General features: G+C 37.8%; 1 protein-coding gene and 1 long non-coding RNA gene across 2 annotated transcripts in view; one reads left to right on the forward strand and one right to left on the reverse strand.

The window, feature by feature from the left end:
- Positions 1-342: 342 nt before the first annotated feature.
- Positions 343-4,416, forward strand: LOC148831172 (uncharacterized). Its single transcript, XR_016091331.1, has 3 exons — positions 343-417; positions 2,319-2,388; positions 2,729-4,416. It is a non-coding gene; the product is annotated as an uncharacterized LOC148831172 (long non-coding RNA).
- The window catches only part of galk2 (galactokinase 2), a 31,355-nt gene continuing 14,724 nt past the window's right edge, over positions 2,979-19,609 (reverse strand). The window contains exons 6-10 of the mRNA XM_088921179.1: positions 14,392-14,490; positions 13,988-14,140; positions 8,691-8,901; positions 4,675-4,876; positions 2,979-3,826 (exon numbers count right to left, since the gene is read on the reverse strand). Coding sequence (XP_088777305.1) covers positions 3,619-3,826; positions 4,675-4,876; positions 8,691-8,901; positions 13,988-14,140; positions 14,392-14,490 — 873 coding nt within the window. The 3' untranslated portion in view covers positions 2,979-3,618. The remainder of the gene's footprint in view (positions 3,827-4,674; positions 4,877-8,690; positions 8,902-13,987; positions 14,141-14,391; positions 14,491-19,609) is intronic.

Consider the following 19,609-nt stretch of genomic DNA (forward strand, 5'->3'; position numbering starts at 1 on the left):
GTCAAAATAACATGTGACATTTTAATACACAAATCTTTTGAATGATAATTTGCTATGCAAGTCCTAAATTGTACTTGCTAAATTAAAATTTGACTTACTAGTTGCTATGCAAAAGAGAGTAGTTTCTATCCCTATCAAATACCTTAATAAAAATTAGGCGATTGATAATATAACCATTAAAACTTGTATGAAGAACTTATTTTGCAGTCTTATTATGATGCAAAGAACTATTATTTATTTTAATTTTATTTAAATATTTACTAATAGATAATAGATAGATAATATCTATAGATAATAGATCCACAGTTACATGTAATATGCATTATTTTCTTAATATTTCAGATTATGTGAAGAAACCGAGAAGGACATTGCTGAAATACATCAAGAAAAACGTCTACGCACTTTGCAGATAAACCGGTATGACTATTAAAAATATATATGTACAATTAGTTTTTTCTAAAGAAATCAATTTTTTGAAATAAGGGCAAGTTGTGCATCAGTTGTTACCTGTGTGTGTGTACCGGGTGTTGTCGTGGTTTCTAGTGAGATCAGTGGAGTGGAGTGGAGTGGATCTTCAACTGCATCAAGGCTCAGAGAAATCATGTTTTGACACAAGTGTTTTAACTGATATTTCCAGTCCATTTTATACTACATAAAATTGGGAAGTGTTTGTAAATGTAATCAAGTGCTATTTTAGCTGTTAATTAGAAGCTTTAAGCTTTCTGTTATGTATTAAAGACAATATGAAAGATAGAGAAGCATGATACCTGATGCCAGGTTAAAAAAGCATGTACAAAATATTTGCTGCATACATTTGTGCAGTGGAGCATAATGTCTGCAGCCATTTGTCCAACCTACAGTAAGTAATCAATTACAAAATTAACCAAATTAATTTCTAAGACACTTTTCTAAGGTGTTTTAAATTTAATTAAAGGTACAGAACAAAAGCCAAAAGACACTATACTAGGGGTAGCCAACATTGGTGCTGGAGAGCCACAATCTAACTTTAAATAATTTCATTTTGACTAATTAAACAGCTGATTAAAGAACATAAGATCATAAGAAAAATTTAAAATGAGCGGGAGCCTTTCTGACCATCTTGCCAGTTTGTCAATTAGTAGCAAATTGATCAATATTGTTCAGCTGTTTCTTAACAGAAGTCAGGGAACTGGCTTTGACAGCATGGCTGCATAGTTTGTTCCAGACTCCCACAACCTCTTTGCAAAAAGAAGTCCTTTCACTCTTCCGTTTTAAAGGCACTTCTGTGTACTTTCAGTTTGTCATCTGTTTTGTGTTTCACTGTTGATTCTGGAGAAATCCACTGGGTTGACTGTGTCAGTGCCTTTGAGGATTTTGAATACTTAAACTAGGTCCCCTCATAGTCTTCTTGTTCAAGACTGAAAAGGTTCAGCACTTGTAACCTATTAGTGTAGGACATTCCTTTGAGCTTGGTAATGTATATAGTTGCTCTTCTCTGGACTGATTCCAGAGCAGCAATATCTTTCTTGAAGAACGGTGACCAGAATTGTATAAATTATTCTAAATGAAGTCTTACTCGTGCATTTGACAGTTATATCATTACATCCCTCGATTTAAAATCTATGCTTTTAACCAGTCTATCATTTTGTGTGCCTTTTGTATTGCTTCTTGCTTCTTACACTTTATCTAGAAAACTCGATTGAAGTCCATCCAAGTGCTCATTTGATTGAAACTAAAGCAACATACAGTATCACCAAAGAGAGAATAGTACAGTTACCAGGTGTTTTTCCATTTAAAGTGATCTTCAGCAAAGTGTAATTTGGCAGCCATCAAAAAATTTAAGATTAAGGTTAAGCATTGACACATGAATTTAACTTAAATATCTACACACGTTTTTACTTACATAGCTCTAAAAGTACATGCCCTTTCTTCTACAATATCTCTTTAGCTCACTGCAGTGACATGATCACATTGCTTATTACATTAATTAATTTAAAAAATTGAAATATGACTCATGTAGTGTTGTCCTTAATGTTAAGACCATAAGTATAGTTACAAATGAGTGAAGCTCATTCGGCCCATCTTTTCTGCATTTTTTAGAAGATGTAAATGACGTACAGTATCAACATAAACATAAAAGCCCTTTTCACAAGTAGCCTTTTCTAGCTTTAAGTGTTTCCCATCTTGTATTTGTAATTTTGTTTGCTACCTGCATGTAAAATCCTGCACTGCAGACATTAACCATCACTTGCATAATCTTGACTTTTAGTCCATATATTAACAAATAAACTATAAACCATAAACTATGTTCTAAATGTGTATGTTTTGCATTTTTATAGGATGAAAAGGGCAATAATGTGTAACACTACAGAAATTAAGATCAAGAGTGAGATGCTGATTCATAAATGGGTATGTTATTTTCAGCTAACTCCATGAAGCAGGCACTTTGACATTAGACAAATAGTATAAACTTACTTGAAAACAGTACATGTAAATCTGACGTAAAATACAGTTGTGTGCAACATAAATCACTAAACCACTTCTTTTTTATTATTTCTTAATTCTCTAAGCTGGTCCTTTATTTTAAAATCATCCATTTATATTTTATGGTAATTGCATAGTTTTTTCTTAATGTTGGTTCTTTAAAAAAAAACTGTCACCAAAAGGTTACAGTACATGACATAAACAAGCATCATTAAATCAGTTTCTACTGTTTTCCAACTGCACACATGGTTTGCATTTTCATTAGGAACACGCTGCCTTCTCCGGTAGTCGGCATCACAGAAAGGATGAGCGTGAGACTGAAGCAGAAGAGACGAAAAATGCAGACAGCGATTCTGAAGTTTCTCCAGGCGGAGGGGAAGAATAGAGTTTCAAAACTGTTATGGCACTGCTGAATTACAATTAAGCACGCCTTGTTGTTATTGCCAAATGGTTTGTGCCAGTACAAAAACAAACAAAAATAATAATAGCAATAAAAAGCAAAGAAATTTGGAATATACCCTTAGCCATATGGCAGAAATATTTTATGACAAAATCAAGTACAGTACATGTTTCTTTCTTGTTTCTTACACATTCAGCTCATTTTGTCTTTCTTTACATTCAGTCTAATTGTTTCTAATATCAAAATGTCTTCATATCATTTTTTAGTTTTTATTTGTTCAGATGTATTATTAGGCATGGTTTATTCACCACAACACTGGATTGCTAGACCACACCATGGCTTGGTTTAGTAGCTGGGGCACATTCTGTTAAGCGCACTTGATTATTGACTTATTAGGGTCAATTAGAGACAGATTAAACTCTAAAGTACTGCAGAATAATGCATGGGTGACTGAAAATAAAAAAAAACCCATATTGATCAATTTGATCAATGACAGCTCAATATGTTCTTTTTATTTAGAAAGAACCAAAGGTTTGAAAAGTATTAGTGTACAAAACAGCCTTTCCTGTAATTATGTTCCTAAAAAACCTACATGTGATTTTCTTGAAGTTCCCAGTTTGAGCAATCACAAATGGACATTAAGAACCTTGGAACTTTTCTGTGTGCTGCTCACAAACTTCCAACACCATCATGATATACGAGTAGAAAAGAAAACTTTTTTTTTGCAGATGCATTAAAGCATACTTTTTACTTTTTTAGGCCTCCAAATAAATTGCAGCTCCTCCACCAGGCTTGGTGACAAATAAACTCTGTTTTTCCAAAGCTGCTCTCCGGGCATCAGGCTTGTAATAGGCATCTCGTACTTTCTGCAGAAAAGAACCCATCTTGTCCACTGGTACCATTGACACAACACAGCCTCCCCATCCAGCACCAGTCAGTCGAGAGCCAGCTGCACCTGACAGCCTAGACACAGGACAGGGGAGGACATATATAATAGTGAAACAGGGGAAATCCTAAATGATCACTTCACTGGCTATCTCATCTGCATTTGCTTTGTGTCATATCTACTAAAAACATTAATCCAATGCAAGTCTAAAGAGCAGGCCATGATAATATTCTTGTTCTGTGCTCATTTTGTCATTGATCCAGCAGTCCATACTCCTGTCAAATGGGGTTGATTTTAACTTATATGTTTATTTCAAAAGGGGATGTGATAGCAATTATTTTCTTGATTGCCAAGTGAAGTCACAGCACCTAGAGCTACACTAAGAAGGTAAAACAGAAAAACTAAGAGCTGGTCTGTGAACACATGTTTTATGGAACTGGAAAGAATCTGGGACAGACCAGCTCTTTCCATTGTAAGTGACCTCTTGACCATTGTACATTGAAATAAGGATTAGCTATTTTTATTATGTTTAATGTGCTTTTATCAAAATAAGAAATATGTTTTTGTAATGTGCGTTCACACACATTTAAACATCCACACTTGTTTAAAGCACTTGAACCAGCATCATACTCTGTTTTTGTACTCAGATTAAAAAAATTTTGAGCCATACAATGGCAGTGACTGTTCCTGTTATTTAGCAATTATTTCTAAAACATTAATTTATAAAGATCTGTGGAGGATATCATCAAGACTTCCAGTAAAGCATCTTTTTGGAATTTTAAGGAATATCCGTTGCCTCTGCCTAATCAGCCACTGCTGTTTTTTATTATTTTTGCAGAATATTTAGGTTGCATACAGTAGTGTATATTTTTGGTTCTAGGAATGAAACAGGTGAAGGTGGCTTTGCGGTATGTCGTAGACTCACAGACATGTGTCCACTAGCTGATCCAGCTCTGGGCAGCTGCACTCGTACAGGTCTCTGCAGCTTGCATGGCTCTGGTTCATCAGCTCCCCCAGCAGCTGGATCGCCCCGGCAGGTGCCTCATTGCAAACGTCCTTAAACGCCAGCACTCGTGCAGCTTCGCTGTATACATGCTTCGCACGCTGGTACAGCCTGAAGCTGGTAACTGCAAGAGAAAACAAGCTCTTCAAAGCAGACACCAGCAATGCATAATTATTAATATAATTGGCAGATAGTTCTAGATACTATAGTTCTAGATATGATTCTGTATAATAATAATTCCTTACACTTATATAGCTTTTTTCTGGACACTCCACTCAAAGCGCTTTACAGGTAATGGGGACTCCCCTCCACCACCACCAATGTGCAGCCCCACCTGGATGATGCGACGGCAGCCATAGTGCGCCAATATGCTCACCACACATCAGCTATTAGTGGGGAGGAGAACAGAGTGATGAACCCAACACCCTGGGATTTTTTACCACAGAGAGTCAGGATCTTGGTCTTACATTTCATCCGAAGGAGGGCGCCTTTTTACTGTATAGTGTCCCTATCACTATACTTCAGCATTAGGACCCACACAAACCGCAGAGTGAGTGCCCCCTACTGTCCCCACTAAAATCTTTTCCAGCAGCAACCTTAGCTTTCCAAGAGGTCTCCCATCCAGGTACTGGACAGGCTCACACCTGTTTAGCTTCAGTGAGTTGCCAGTTGCAGGCTATAAATATGTCCATTTGATAACAATACATATGAATCCATGAACCAGAATTTGTCAGAGCACCCATGTTGTATCCACTTTGCACTCTGTCATGTGACCCAGAACAGCTCCAGAAGCACCACTGAATTGCAGGGCCTGCCTGTCAACCCCAGACCTTGTATCTTAAGACTCTTTGTGTCAGAACGTGTGCCATGTGATCTTTTACTATAGCTATACTATAACATTTCTGAGATAAACAAGATTTTAAATGCAATTAGATTTATTTAGTTTCTGATTTTGTTTGTTAAAAAATTGTAAATTTTAGCTTCAATCTATCTAATGCAGGGGTCCTAATTATGCACTTTATGAGTCCAGCCTGCTGAAGGCAGGAGAACAGAGCTCTGCTTTGTTTGAATGAACTCTGAACTTACTTGTAATGGGCAGGTGAGAAGCCACACAATTTTCCTATCACAAAATATGCTGGGGACTCATGTCCATTGCGTTTTTCAACTTTCAGAATCCTTTTATTAAGTGAATACTGTTTGTACAAATAGTATGTAGTAAACTGCAATAAGGTTAATAAAAGATTAGTTATGACACTACACATCTGTCTAATACTAATATTATTTATTATGCTGCCTCACACGGACCTCTGTCTGACAGATCTGATGGTGCCTAAAATCCCTGAGCCAAACAGCAGTCAGCTTCAATTATGAGGGATCTGAAACCATGAGAGAAAGAGCGTGTCTGTGTGTGTTTTGGCAATCATTCCTTCTCATTTTCTGTTGACAAATTTTCATTCTTGATTGGGCATCCTCATACCACAGGGTCAAACAGAATGTCAATAATAATAATAATAAACTTTATTTTATATAGCACCTTAAAAAGTAGCTTCTCAAAGTGCTTAGAAGATGATTCGGGCCTGTGAATTATCTACCTGAGTAAGCATAATCTGGCACAGTGAAGAAAAAGCATGGGCAGCAGGTGGTTGGGGACTTGAAGCTAGATCAAGCTTGCGGAGGTGTATACACGCGAGAAGCATTGCTGCAGGCTAAAGGAAATAGCTTGTGTAATCAATTACAATAGCATTTCTATTTTATAACTCTAAGGTGCACTCCAGTCGAAATATATAAAACTCCAATTTTACCAGAAGAGATTACATATGTTTTAGTTTATGCCTGAACTTCTTCCACCTTTTGGGAGTATTTGCAAGGGCCAGTAACTCAAAAGATATTTTATTACCCTTTTAGAAACATAAAATAACTCTACAGGCATTTGAAATACAGTTAACAAATTAATGAGTATTTCTGCACGACATGTTATTATAAACCTGTGGTTTTTATTTATTTTAATAGTGATTGTTTTGCTTAACAACCAGATTGCGTGAATTTTAGATAAAAAGCTATGATTAGATTTTATTACTTATTCTTGGGAGTTTTGTGCAGGACGTCATGTCTATGGGCACACACTGATGGCAAAGGTTTAACCTCAGAAAAAGAACACAAAGAACTGCACCCTATTAGAGTAAGAGTTGACAAACAAGAATGAAAAACAGTAAAAACACTTTAAACAGTTAAAAGCAAATACAAAACAGGCTGTTTATGGATTATCCAGTCAGGACAGTATGAAGCTGGCTGTTTTCACAATGTGCTTTCACTCAAGGCATATCTGCAGTTGCGTGAGAGATTTCCATATCTCACACACTCTTGTAAATCACAATTGAACAGTAGTAACTCAAAGAATGAACTCAAAACATGTCTGTTTTCAATTTCAGAGCAAATGTCTTGCCAAGACTGGGGCTGATTCAGAGACCACCCTTTGGTAGAGCGAGACTTTACTGGCCAGATCACCTCAAAATACTTTTGATTCGGCTTCCCTCGTCACGTTATACACCAGCAGCCAGAATGACTCTGCAGCCACTGGCTCCCTGCCCTGAAAAATCGGGAGGGTTCTTTTACCTAAATGTTCTGCAATGACACTACCACTGTGTTACCCCAGAAGGCTGTGATCAATAATCCACAGAAGTGCTACCTAGGTCTCCAGGGTCAGGAAGTTGTGAATTAAAAACCACTTCATTCATGTGGTTTTTACATTAACACAAACTTAACTTTGCCATCTTACTAAACAACCCTGGGAGGATGTTCTCAGATTTTTGTGAAAGTCAAATAATATGCTTTTGTGTCATTCAGAACAGAAAAAGAACAGATTAATTTTAAAGAAAGAGGAATGAAAAAAATGTAGCGTGAAGAACAAAATTAAGCATGGCAGTGGATATTGTGCATAGAGCCGCAGTAACACTATAAATTAACTGCTCAACAATTGGTAGAAAAATAGAACTTGACTGGGAAATTTGGCAAGAAATGACTGGAAATCCATTTACCCCAGTTCTTTGCTTTAGGACAGCCTGTTTGGGTGCTTGATGACAGGTATGCTCTGTTAGATAGTTAATAGGAGCTCAATTTTCAGTAACTTGTTAGATCAGCTCATACTTTAAAATGCAAGGTTTCCAGCCTTGCTATAAGACAGAATGGATTGTTGTTGTCAGCATTCAGGAACAAGATATTCTAGACAACTTTGTCTTCTCTAGTGAAATCTCTCAATAGCAGATTTTTTACAGGTATTGTTTAATTCTGACATATACAAAGACGTCTACATCTGATAATTGTTTGTGAGTGGCACATTACAGTAACCTACTGAAATAGCTGTACTGATGCAGTGTAAGGATTGGAAGCCTTTCTCTAAGAATTATTTTAATAACCCTATAAGTGAAACAAACTGAAATAAACCTTATGAAATAAACCTGAACAGTATTGCCCTTTATTGTGCATGTTGTCAAGGTAGGCTATGTTATCACACATTCTCCAGTAGCCATTCCTTTGCTCCAAATAACAAATAATGTCTGGAGAAGGGAAAACTACTGTTGAGAAACTTATACAAGCATAATTCAGGCATTAGTAAATATATTCTAGTGACACCAGAGATCAAATCTTATTTATTGTTATTCGTTAAAAAAGAAACTGAACAAATTCTACTTTGTTTCGGATAATCCTCTTTCGTGTGAGTAATATTGACTTTTGCATCTGTGATCAAAAAGCAGTTTTAGAGTGTGCCTGTGTACTTGGGATTTACAGGCACTTTACCAAAAACAAGAGAAGAGCTGTATAACAATTGAGAATGATGAAAATCTGACTGACTCTGTGGCCAGGGACAGCAGGCAGGATTACATCAGCACAAGGAAAACTAGAGGTGTTATCGGGGTTTTATTTTTTTGCTAGTCACTCACCATGCTGTGTATTCTGACTGAGGATGCTGCTGCAGAGCTGGGCTGGGGTGATGGCCAGACTCTGACAAATTTCCTCTCGGGTGTAAGGCTCTGGGTGCAAGACCTCTTCCACTGTCTTCAGCATCTCCTCCAGTGAAACTCCCAGCTCTGTCTGCACATCCCCCAGCTTCTGCAGTCTGCTCCAATCCAGGCCTTTTGCCTTAGACAGAAGCTGAAAATATACACATTAAGTTATGCTATTTTTATGCCTGTATTTTTTATTATGTGGGTTACAAAAAAATGTAAAAAAATACATTTGCATTCCCAAATAAGGTCTTCATTTACTTTGAAGGACAAATAAGATTCGTCAAGAGATAAGACAGGAAGAATTCCATGTCAAAAATTCATTTGAGGTGACTGGTTCACCCAATGAAAACATATCAAAACAGGCCAGACACTCTGGCTAAACAATGCAAAATTAATCTTCAAAAAAGCTACAGAAAGAAAGCAAAACAGCACATTTTTCTACTTCTCTTTGTCCAATATGTTTAGATGAAAATTCTTTGTTAGGAAATATCCTGTGGTTCATAGAATTCCCTCTGCTGGTTGCATGCAGCATTTGGATGTATTTTTTTAGAATTCCAAAACCCAGTAGAACTTGATCCTATGTAGAATGACCAACATTTCAGTTTGAAACTAACAATTTATTTTCTTGTCTTAGTCTAAATCCCCCAAAATAGCTTTCTAAATAAAATTAAACAACAACAATCAAACTAATTACATGTGGCTATGTCTGAGTAGCATGGCAGAAAACATACATTCCTCAGAAATAAAAAAAAATACTGTACTCATTTTGTAATGCTTGAGTGCAAAATTAGTTCTATATTAAAGTACTAAAATCTATTCTTAAAAAACTGGCTATTTAAAAATGGATCCTAAAAATATCATATACAGTAAAATATCCTTAACTAAAAGTCTCACATTTTGTTTCATGCAGTGTTACATTTCTCTTACAGTCACTATAATGATTAAGTTATGCTGAAAGTAAATAAAACTTAAATGAGATGCTGCAAATTACTACACTGAAAAACTAGACAACTTCTGACTTTTAGCACTTTTTTACTACTAACTTTTAACACTAGCACTAAGTTTTTGTGTGCTAAATTTAGTGACAACATATCAGATTAGATTTCAGAATGCATGTAGACAATTCCTATGAACATATCGTCTAACCTGAGGTGTAATGCATTCACAAGTTCTTAACGCTGTAGCAGACTAGCCAGCTACACCACAGGACAGTCAATTGTTTGTTTCACCAAGCTGGATGTGCATGTTATCTCAGGCTGTCACAGTCTCCTCTTGACTGAAGTCTGGCCTCAAGGATGTGGTATGGTAAGACATATTGAGAGAAAGCTGCAGACACATTCTTGGTTGAAAGCTGGTATACGCAGTGGCTGCCTATCTCTGGCACCCACTACCACTGATCTGTGGCAACATAAATAATCACACACCAAGACCATGGAGACTGTCTCCAATGAAGTCAATTATCCTTTCTGAACCATTCAGCCTGTTAATCTTCCATCAAGTATTTAGAGAAAAAAAAACGCAACAAAATGTCTGATAATATCCGACTAGCGACGTAAAACCAAGCACGTCCGCAACGCTCTTTTTAATGCTTGCTGTGACTGAACAATTGAAAATCGCCTGGTACTGTACTTGTCAGCCCTGTGTTACTAATGTGAGCAACCTGTCGGCCTCCCTCCGGCAGCGTGCACCATCACACCTCTCCGCCATCTCTCACACTGCCGGTCCCGCCGCGCCCGCAGCACACGGAGCTTCAAACGGAGGAGCAGCGCCGCTCTCGCCCGCAGGCGCCCAGCGGTGGTCACTGCAGCCATCCAGAGACATCAGGGCAGCTCAGGCCCCCCCCCACACGGGCAGGGCTCTGACAGTTATGCCTGCTGCTAGGGGAAGCTGGATACCGATATGGCCAGACTTACGTTGTTCCTTTTCAACGTTTGTATTACAGAACACCATACTGAAACACTTACCTTTCAAAGTCAAAAGTTTATTTACCAGTTTCTTGGGGAGTTTCTCCATCTCAAGTCTATTAAAGTCCTAAAATTAAAGCTGCCTTTAGTTTTGGTCACAGTGAGAGACATGCGTCTTGAGCCTTTGAAAAGTTTTAAAAGGCGAATAACGTTTTTTTTAAAATGGCAGGTGCTCGCATTTTGGCTAGTTAAGAGGATTGCGATACCCACGTTGACGTAAATCCTCCAGGTGGTTTTTGATAAGATTATTTTGTGAGCAGCAAAAGTAGAAATGTTGAAAAGGAGCAAGTCCAGATACAGACCAGACAGAATCAAGCAAAAGCTGAGCATTGTCAACATCAGTGCTCAGCTTTTGCTTCAAAACAGTTATTGGTTGACCCTGTGATGCAATTTTAATTTGACAAATTATTAACCATTCAACATGTCTAATGCAGAATACATCACTGCAGGACTTCAAAGTGCTGGCTAAGTACCATTTTTATGTTAAATATAATTGTTTTATGATTATAATTATATTCTTTTTCTCTATCTCAATTATAATGCTGTGAGGAATTATGATTCAGTTTGCTACAAAACAGATTGAAAAAAATACAGTTTCCCAGTGGTGGTTAGTATGATGACAGACTTGCCAAAATCTACAGAAAGATTTAGATTACACATTCAACCTGTTGGATTTTTCCCCACAAGTTTGAAGACATCTACACCAAGACTTCTCCTTCATCACTTCTCAGTGGCTCCATGGGGACCTCATTAACATATTAAACTCAGACCAGTTGTTTTACAACATCTTCACATTATATTTCTTTTCTGCACTGCTGAACTATTTGAAGTGCAGAAAACACACCCTGCATTAAGCATGCTAAAATAGACTAAAAAAGTCCCTACACATTCCTGTTGAATTTAGAAGACAGAAAGGATTCCCGTAAAATTGTCAGTATAAAGGACAGTTATTTTTAAGAGCGTAAACATTTCTTCAAGTTTAATCAGTAACCTTTAATGCCTAAAATGCTTAATTAGATGTTCTAAAAATTGTAGAATAATAATATGCTTTAGATATTTGGAGTGCTGTGTGGTGCTCCCTTGGAGTTGAGACCTACTCATATCCTAGCAGACAGAAAGAGAGGTTACTGAACTGTAATAAAAGTGCAGGTTCCAAGGCTACTAGACTAAGGTTAATTACAGCTGTCTATTAGGGGAATATAATTTAAAGTGAAGTTAATTAAGCTTCATTTTCTCTCCATGGTTTTAGGTTTAGTAAACTAGTCCTTTTCATCAGATAAATATTTACATTTACTTCATAAAGATAATGGAGCACATTAAATGTATTTTCAAAAGACGCTAAAGCTAATATTATTTAATAGTTAGGTACAATGGCCAAAACTATTGGACACATCATTTCTGTGAGGACAACATTCTCTGGACCTTTCTTTTCCAGTACAGCATAATAATGATTTTTTTGTTCTACCAAAGTTCAGTAAGAGAAATCTCTCGATCACGGCAAGAAGCTGAACAGCACTGTTCTAACCGGAGCTAAAAACCTCCTTCTTTCTTTATTTTTTGTATTTTACTCATATCTAGATCTTGTATAGGTGATGTGTGTAGAACCTAAGGGTTTAAAATGAAAAAAAAAATGTTTCCAAACATAGCCAGTCCAGGGTGATCTCCTCAATGAACAACCTGTCCATGATTCCTGATGGCCAGGCAGGAGAGGGACAGACACAGTGCCCTACCATTTGAGCCACTGAGTCAACAGGTATATTTACATCCACACACAGCTTCTGAGGTTCTGAAGAATCTGAATACATATGGTACAATGTGTCTATCAGTGCAACAGGTGGACATAAAGGCTTCAGTATAACCTGGAACAATCTGCAAGCTCAGTAGAATCGTGGGTGTTCTGTGGGGGCGACAGTGAGAAGGGCAATGGATTCAAAATAAGAGGTACTTCTTGTATGCTTTGGCTTCAGTAAGAAAAGAGCTGGATTAGATCCTCTGGATCACTTATATCTTGTTTGTAACTGTTTTTATGTTCTTAAAACCCTAATTACATTACAATCACTAGTTTTTGTTTTTGCATGCAATTTAGTATTTCTGTAGCTTTCATGTTTTACAGTGGAGAACAGAAAGGAGAAGCTAATTAGAAGCACCTGGGTCCCATGTCCCATTATCACCTAAAAAGCTGAAACAATAAACATTCTATATGTCTATATTGACAACACCCTTTTGGGAAGCTATCAAACACATAAACTGTTATTGTTAGTTATTGTTAGCTGAACAGCAGATGGAATTTCCTACACTTTAGAGTCCATTATTGCAAATATTCCACTGATCTCTAAATAAACGGCTTAGTAGAGCCATGCCCTGTAATGACAGATTACTGTACTTTGTTTATTGAGAAATACCATTAGTGAGAAAGGAGATGTCAGATAAAAACAGACCAAAATGGAAAGTAGTGGTCAGAGATGTGAAATGAGCAAGCAAAGACATTCTGGTTAAGTAGTAATACATTAGTCATAAAAACTCCAGGTGGATATTAAACAATCCAGTAATAAAGCAGTGCGTGTCATATTGTGGAAAACACCCAATTTAACAAGCAAAGTATTCAGGCTAATGTCTAACAACTGATTAAATAAATAGTCCTGCTGATGAAAATTACTTGAATTCTTTCTCAATAAAGACGTTAAGAAGGATTTTAAAAAAAGGCTAGTAAAGGTTACATCTTTTTTTGATATCCTTAAAACCTTCTAAGACTACTTACTGATTTTCCTGAAATGGTATTACATAAAGAGTGCCTGTTACAAAACAAAAACACTCAAGTGTACACTGTCTGCAGCATAATATGAATCTCACATGAAAAAGCGTGACTTATAAAATATTCAGAATCTGTATAATCAACTTACATTTAACTAAGTAGGAACAGAGGGCAGTGAAGCTTTGTTTTCCTTTCCATTTGCAAGTCTGGCACTGATTCAGGCCACCTTGAAGAATCTGAAAACCATTACCCTGCACTCATGGTCAAAAGTGCACCACATATAGGATATCACATGGCAGATTCTAACATTAAGAAGGAGTGTCTGAAAAATACAAATCAAATCTCGTGCAAGAACTCCAGGCTCAACCTCCCAAACCCACAGTATACCCCACTTCTGCTAATTTGCTCAATTACTAACAGCTCCAGTCTCGCTCACAAAGACTTTGTGTGGATACTGTGGAGAGGGCATCTCTGCAGAATGATGTCATTCGGATTTGATTAGGAGCACAGCATACCTTTGCAGCTATTCGGCACTCCACAACCCTGATGTTGAAATGAGAAGTTGCAGCCTTGTTCATTTCAACACAACAATTAGCGATCACGAAAACGGCCCCAGCTGGGAGTCTCACATCAGTCGCCCTCAGGGGGTTGAACTCAATTAGTTTCGCCTGCAAAAAATTAAAGAAAAAAAATTAAAAATGGCATTGGTGATGAGTATGTATGTACATTTTCAGCATATCCTTTACTAATTATCTATATACACACACAATTGCATATATAGTTTTTACGGAAATCGTGATGCATACAAAGTGATTAACCAAGATGGATTATTTGCGTGTATTTTTGTCAGTTTAGTTGAGTGTGACAGGGATGCGGTTTTCAGGTTTTTCACTTTCTCGGCAGCAGTAAAGCTACGTACAGTCCCCTGCTCTGCGAGGAAGGAAATGGACTGATCCATCCCGCCACCCTCCGTGCCAATGTATCGCTCACAGCGCGCGCAGATCTCTGCCAGCTCCACCTGAAAAATAAAGAGAGGATGGGATGCAAGGCAGATGAGAGCTGTTATTAAATCTCAGTAACAAATTAAATTAATTTACATTAAAGAAACAATTTACACATTTCGAATTGAGCACAAAATCATGATCTTTGTGAAAGTACTGGAAGTCGCCATGTTGTCACAAACTCACATTTGAGTTACCATGAACTGCGACATGAAGCAGCCCTTCCTGCTCTCTAGTCTCCGTAATGAATAATTTAATGGGATGTATGAGCGAATAAGTACAGCCTGTGCAGCAGACATTTCACCGCAGAAAATGTTCCAACATCATCTGTTAAGAAGTAAGCAGTATTTGTCTGCAAAACCGTCTCAAAATCTAAAGCAAAATTTCTATTGGACTAAAAGCGATGTATTCAGAAGTCTGCGTGTTTACAATGTCAGAGGGCTGAACACATCACCAGAAGTTTTGTTGCCTTGTCCTGAATCGCAAAATATAGTGCTGCGCATACCAGGAAATTTCTTCTATTTAGTGATGTAAATTGCAGTTTTTACAAGTTACTATGTACATTTTACTTTTGTTGCAGTTTGAAATGCACTCATCAATGCTGATTCTTTCTAACCCCGAAATGTGAAAATAGCTTTGCAGTTCCCCTTTAATGCAGTGGCTGTAATGGTGGCTGTAAATGCAATAATTGCACAAACCTGCTGTATTGAAAACATACAAAATTGATTAGTGAAGACCTGAACAAACAAGATTATGGGAAGAAGAAACCTATTAAATTCTGTCAAGTTAAGTGTTAGGTTTCCCCTCAAGGAGGGAATCAGAGTTCAGATCATAATTTCTTAACCAATGTCCCACTCTGGTGACCGGGGACACTCTGTTTTTCAAATGAGACGTTAAACTGTGGTACTGACGACTTTAAAGATCCTATTGCCTATTAGTGTAGGGGGGTTAACCTGGTGTCCTGGCTAAATCTCCCCCTGAGCTTGCACAATCTGGCCTCCCTAACTAGCAGATCAGGCTTATGACTGATATTAGAAAATGGACAACAAAGCTGTAAGAAATGTCTCTGGGAGAGTTAAATGGAAGGCGGAATGATAAATACTCCTGCACATGAAGAGCCTGATGGACCTCACACAATTCAAGCCAGCAGAAGAGGCCACAGCCTGAGATAGAAAATGAGCTTGACTATAAAATTGCATATAAACAGTCACAGCAATAATGATTTGGAAATTATACAGTTGCTTTTGATGGATAGTTAAAACAAAGGTCCTGAATTAGTATGAAATGATTGTTGTAGCAGGACACAAGAGTCCAAACTTTCTGCACATCTGAGGATCTCCATCACACGGCCTCAGATCCGAGGGATCTGCTGTGAAGGTTCGGATCAACTCCCACAGCAGATAAGAGGTGGGTTAAAGACTTTAAAGTCATGTCTTACAGTGGAAGCTCCTAATCCTGGCTATTCAGTGTAATGGAATCCCTTCTTCATCCTAGCTCTGTGCTAACAAAGCCCGGCTGACAAGTCTGAGCTCTTCCCCCTGTGAGGAATATGGCCCCTTGTGTCAAGGTAGCCCCAGCACAGCCCTACTGTACCTCTCAGTTCCATGTGAACACAGCCTAGAGCCAGTCACTGGACCGGCCATCGGGAATATGTACGACTGACACTTTCTGTGGATACGAGGAGCATCTGTGGCCAATGAAGGGAACAGATGGAAATCTGCCACCTGACTCACACTGCAGCCTTTCTCACTCATTTAGTGTCATTCTTGCCCCACCCACTGCACACCCCACCCAAAACTTCCTTTTCTAATAAGCATACATGAGAAATATTTTCCAGCTTCAATGATCTGCTAGTTCTAATACCTACCACTGAAGGATGATAAAAAACTCTTTACAATATAATTGGATAAATATCTTATTTAATATTCTTATTTTGCCTTTAAAATCTGCATATTTCCTCAGCTGCATCATGCACATTTGTGCATACGCAGTGGTGTCAGTCATTTAATAATCACAGAACACAACTTTTTATGCCTTAGAACTATTATATATTGTCCTTTTATACTTTTTCCCCATTAAAAAAAAATCAAATCAAAAGCAGACTTCACTAGATACTTATAAAACTGAAGCAGGCAGTGTAGCTGTACAATGTAAAAGGCTGCACACGTCAATTAAACATGAGACTAATTAACATCCCCATCTGCTTACAGTTTGCATGCTAAGTTCCAATTTGCTGAATTTCACATGTGTTTTATATGGTAATGGCACTTATTTTCATCAGAAGCAGGGACATGTTTGTCAAGAATTATCTGCATGTCATCATAACCACAAAAATTGTGGCCTGATGTTATCTCCTCTTTAACTTTCTTGAAACCCTATGTCTCCCGTCTGAATCATAAAAGATTAAGGTCTTTGATTACCACACATACAGCTTTAAATTTCCCTGCCTCCTACACAAATGTAGGAATAAACATGGCCAGCTTAACAACTGGTTAATCATGCTGGAATTACAGCAATGGTGGGAAAGGATCCCAGAAATATTTGTAAGACCTCTTCTCAGTAGCCTTTTTAAATCTTTACAGATTGTAAAACTCTTGATTTCTATTTTAGGTTACCAGGCTGGAGTTTCTCTATAATAGTGTTCTCTCTTTTTTACCCCAAGTCGTGAGTGAAAATGTGCACACTCATAAAACAGCAGTTGTGAAGCAGCTGTTGGGTATTAATATCCTCTGCAGATGAATGCACCTGAATGAGACCAGAGTCAGTCTTACAGACCTTACCAATGTGATGAAAATGGCATAAACCAAGCTGACCTGGGGTTCAGTCAGAAATCTATAATCAGTACTTTCTGCACTCAGGGTTTTTTTTTTGGAATTTATAAACAAGCACTCCGTTTTATTTTACTGTATATTGATATGGCAACAAGAATGCAATCTCCTTCAGTGATTTATTCGCATCGTGGTTTTCACTTTCACAGAACACAGACTTATATCAAAATGAAAAATATAGAGTTTAGCCACTGAATGCAATTGGGTTCAGAACGACCTGTACAGCAACTAGGCTTATCAGCTCTGATCTCTCAGTGGTTTCCGAATTTGAATACTTCCCTATGTTTTCAAGGCCTATGGCCTGTCTTGTCTGTGAGTTATGGACCATGCAGCAGGAATTTCCAAACATTTGTTTGAACACAAGAGCCAAGCCTATAGTTGTGTTCCAGCACAAAATTTTCCACCATTTTTTCCTTCAAGGAAAAACAGACAAAGCAGGAACAACCTATTAAGGGTAAAACAAACAGCTGTGGATATTCAGGCACTTAAAAATAGTTTGTTGGTCTAAATGCATTAAACTGTTCATAGGCGCCAACTTTTCAAAATCCTTGGAGGTGCCTTTCTTGAATCGGAATCACATTAACGAAGCATTCCTCTTCCTCTCTCGCATCTTAAAGGGGAACTGCAGCCTCAATTTCTTAGAGAGGTTATTAAGTGTCAGTAATAAAATAAATTGCAAAATTGTACAGGTTCCAATTTAAGCACAACATTGTGAACTTTGTGAAGGTACTGTATGGTCTCGCCAGGTGAGAGCGAGAGTTTGCAAGAACTGTGACGTAAGCCGTCCCTTCCTGCTCACTAGTCACTGTAATGACTAATGTAATGCGATATATTAGCAGGTACAGTAAGGACAGAATGTGCAGCAGACATTTAACCTCAGAAATGTTCCAATGTGATCTGCATGCAGAGTTAACAAGTAAGTTGTATTTGTCAGCAAAGCCGTCTCAAAGTCGAGAGCAACATTTCTATTGGATTAAAAGAGCTGTATTGACAAGCCTGCTTGTTTACAATGTACTGTAATAGGGCTGCATCACCTCACTGGAAGCTCTGTTGCCTCATTCCAAATCGCAGTGAGGGCAATATGGTGTTGTGCATACCTGAAAAGTTCATGTATTTTGTGATGTAAATGCAGGTTTTACACTTTACTGGGTATATTTTACTTTCATTGTGGTTTGAAATGCACACATCAATGCTGATACTTTCTAACCCCAAATCTAAAAATAGCATTGCAGTTCCCCTTTAACGTGAATAAAGAATTTCATTAATTGATGAAAGCGTTGTTAACAATATAAACACAACAAGGAAAACAAGTTCCTTTACATTGCAATCCCAGTATTGAAGTTAATTAAGATGTCTTCAATGTTCAGTGAAACAGGATCTCTGGGAATTATTTGACACTGAACATTTAATTTTTCTTGGTGGAATACATCACTGCACACACTTTTTTACAGAAGTCTTCTTTATTATGTGATAAAAGCTTGCTTTGTGGTGACAGTCGGATTGTTTGTACTTTCGTGTCAAATCCCTTCAGGTTCTGCCTCTGTTGAAAACTCCATCAAGACCTTTCACATTTTAGCAAACAAGTGTTCTCTTCTTATCAATAAACATGTATCAAGGGAAAGCTAATGTCCACTTTTCTTGAAATGTCCGGCCTTTAATAGGTTTTACTCTGGTACTGTTACTTCAACACTTTTCACTCACTGACAGATCGCTTTCTGTTACTATCAGAGGTCAATTTAAGTGCAGATACTGGGGTTTGTGTTTTTTTTAATAGGGATTGTTTTTTGTTTAATGTGGGCAGCATGTCGGTGCAGTGTTCAGCATTGCTGCCTCGCAGTGCTGGGTTCCCTGGGATCCATTCCAGATCTCCCTGTCTTCGTGTGGGTTTCCTCCATGTGCTCTGGTTTGCTCTCACAGTCCAAAGACATGCTGGTTAATTGGCTTCTGGGAAAATTGGTCCTGGTGTGAGTGTGTCAGTGTCTGTGTGTCTGTCCAGTGATGGACTGGCATCTTATCCAGGGTGTATCCTACCCATTGGTTGCCGGGATAGGCTCCGGCTCTTCCGCAACCCTGAATTGGATGAAGAAGTTAGAAGATGGATGGATGGGATGGATTACAAATGCTTCCATTTCAGTAATCTATAGCTTTTAAAGCTTGCTTATTGGCCGGCGCAGACACCTTTTCTAATCAAACAGCAGTTACTGATGATTCAAGCCGTTAAAGGATAAATCAGCTCAATCATAATTAACTGACAGGTAAGTAGACTACAGAGTCAAGAACACAACATAAAAATATCCATTGTTCTGTA

This window comes from Atractosteus spatula, chromosome 7 (assembly GCF_055471065.1).
Source record: "Atractosteus spatula isolate fAtrSpa1 chromosome 7, fAtrSpa1.hap1, whole genome shotgun sequence".
Taxonomy (NCBI): Eukaryota; Metazoa; Chordata; class Actinopteri; order Semionotiformes; family Lepisosteidae; genus Atractosteus; species Atractosteus spatula.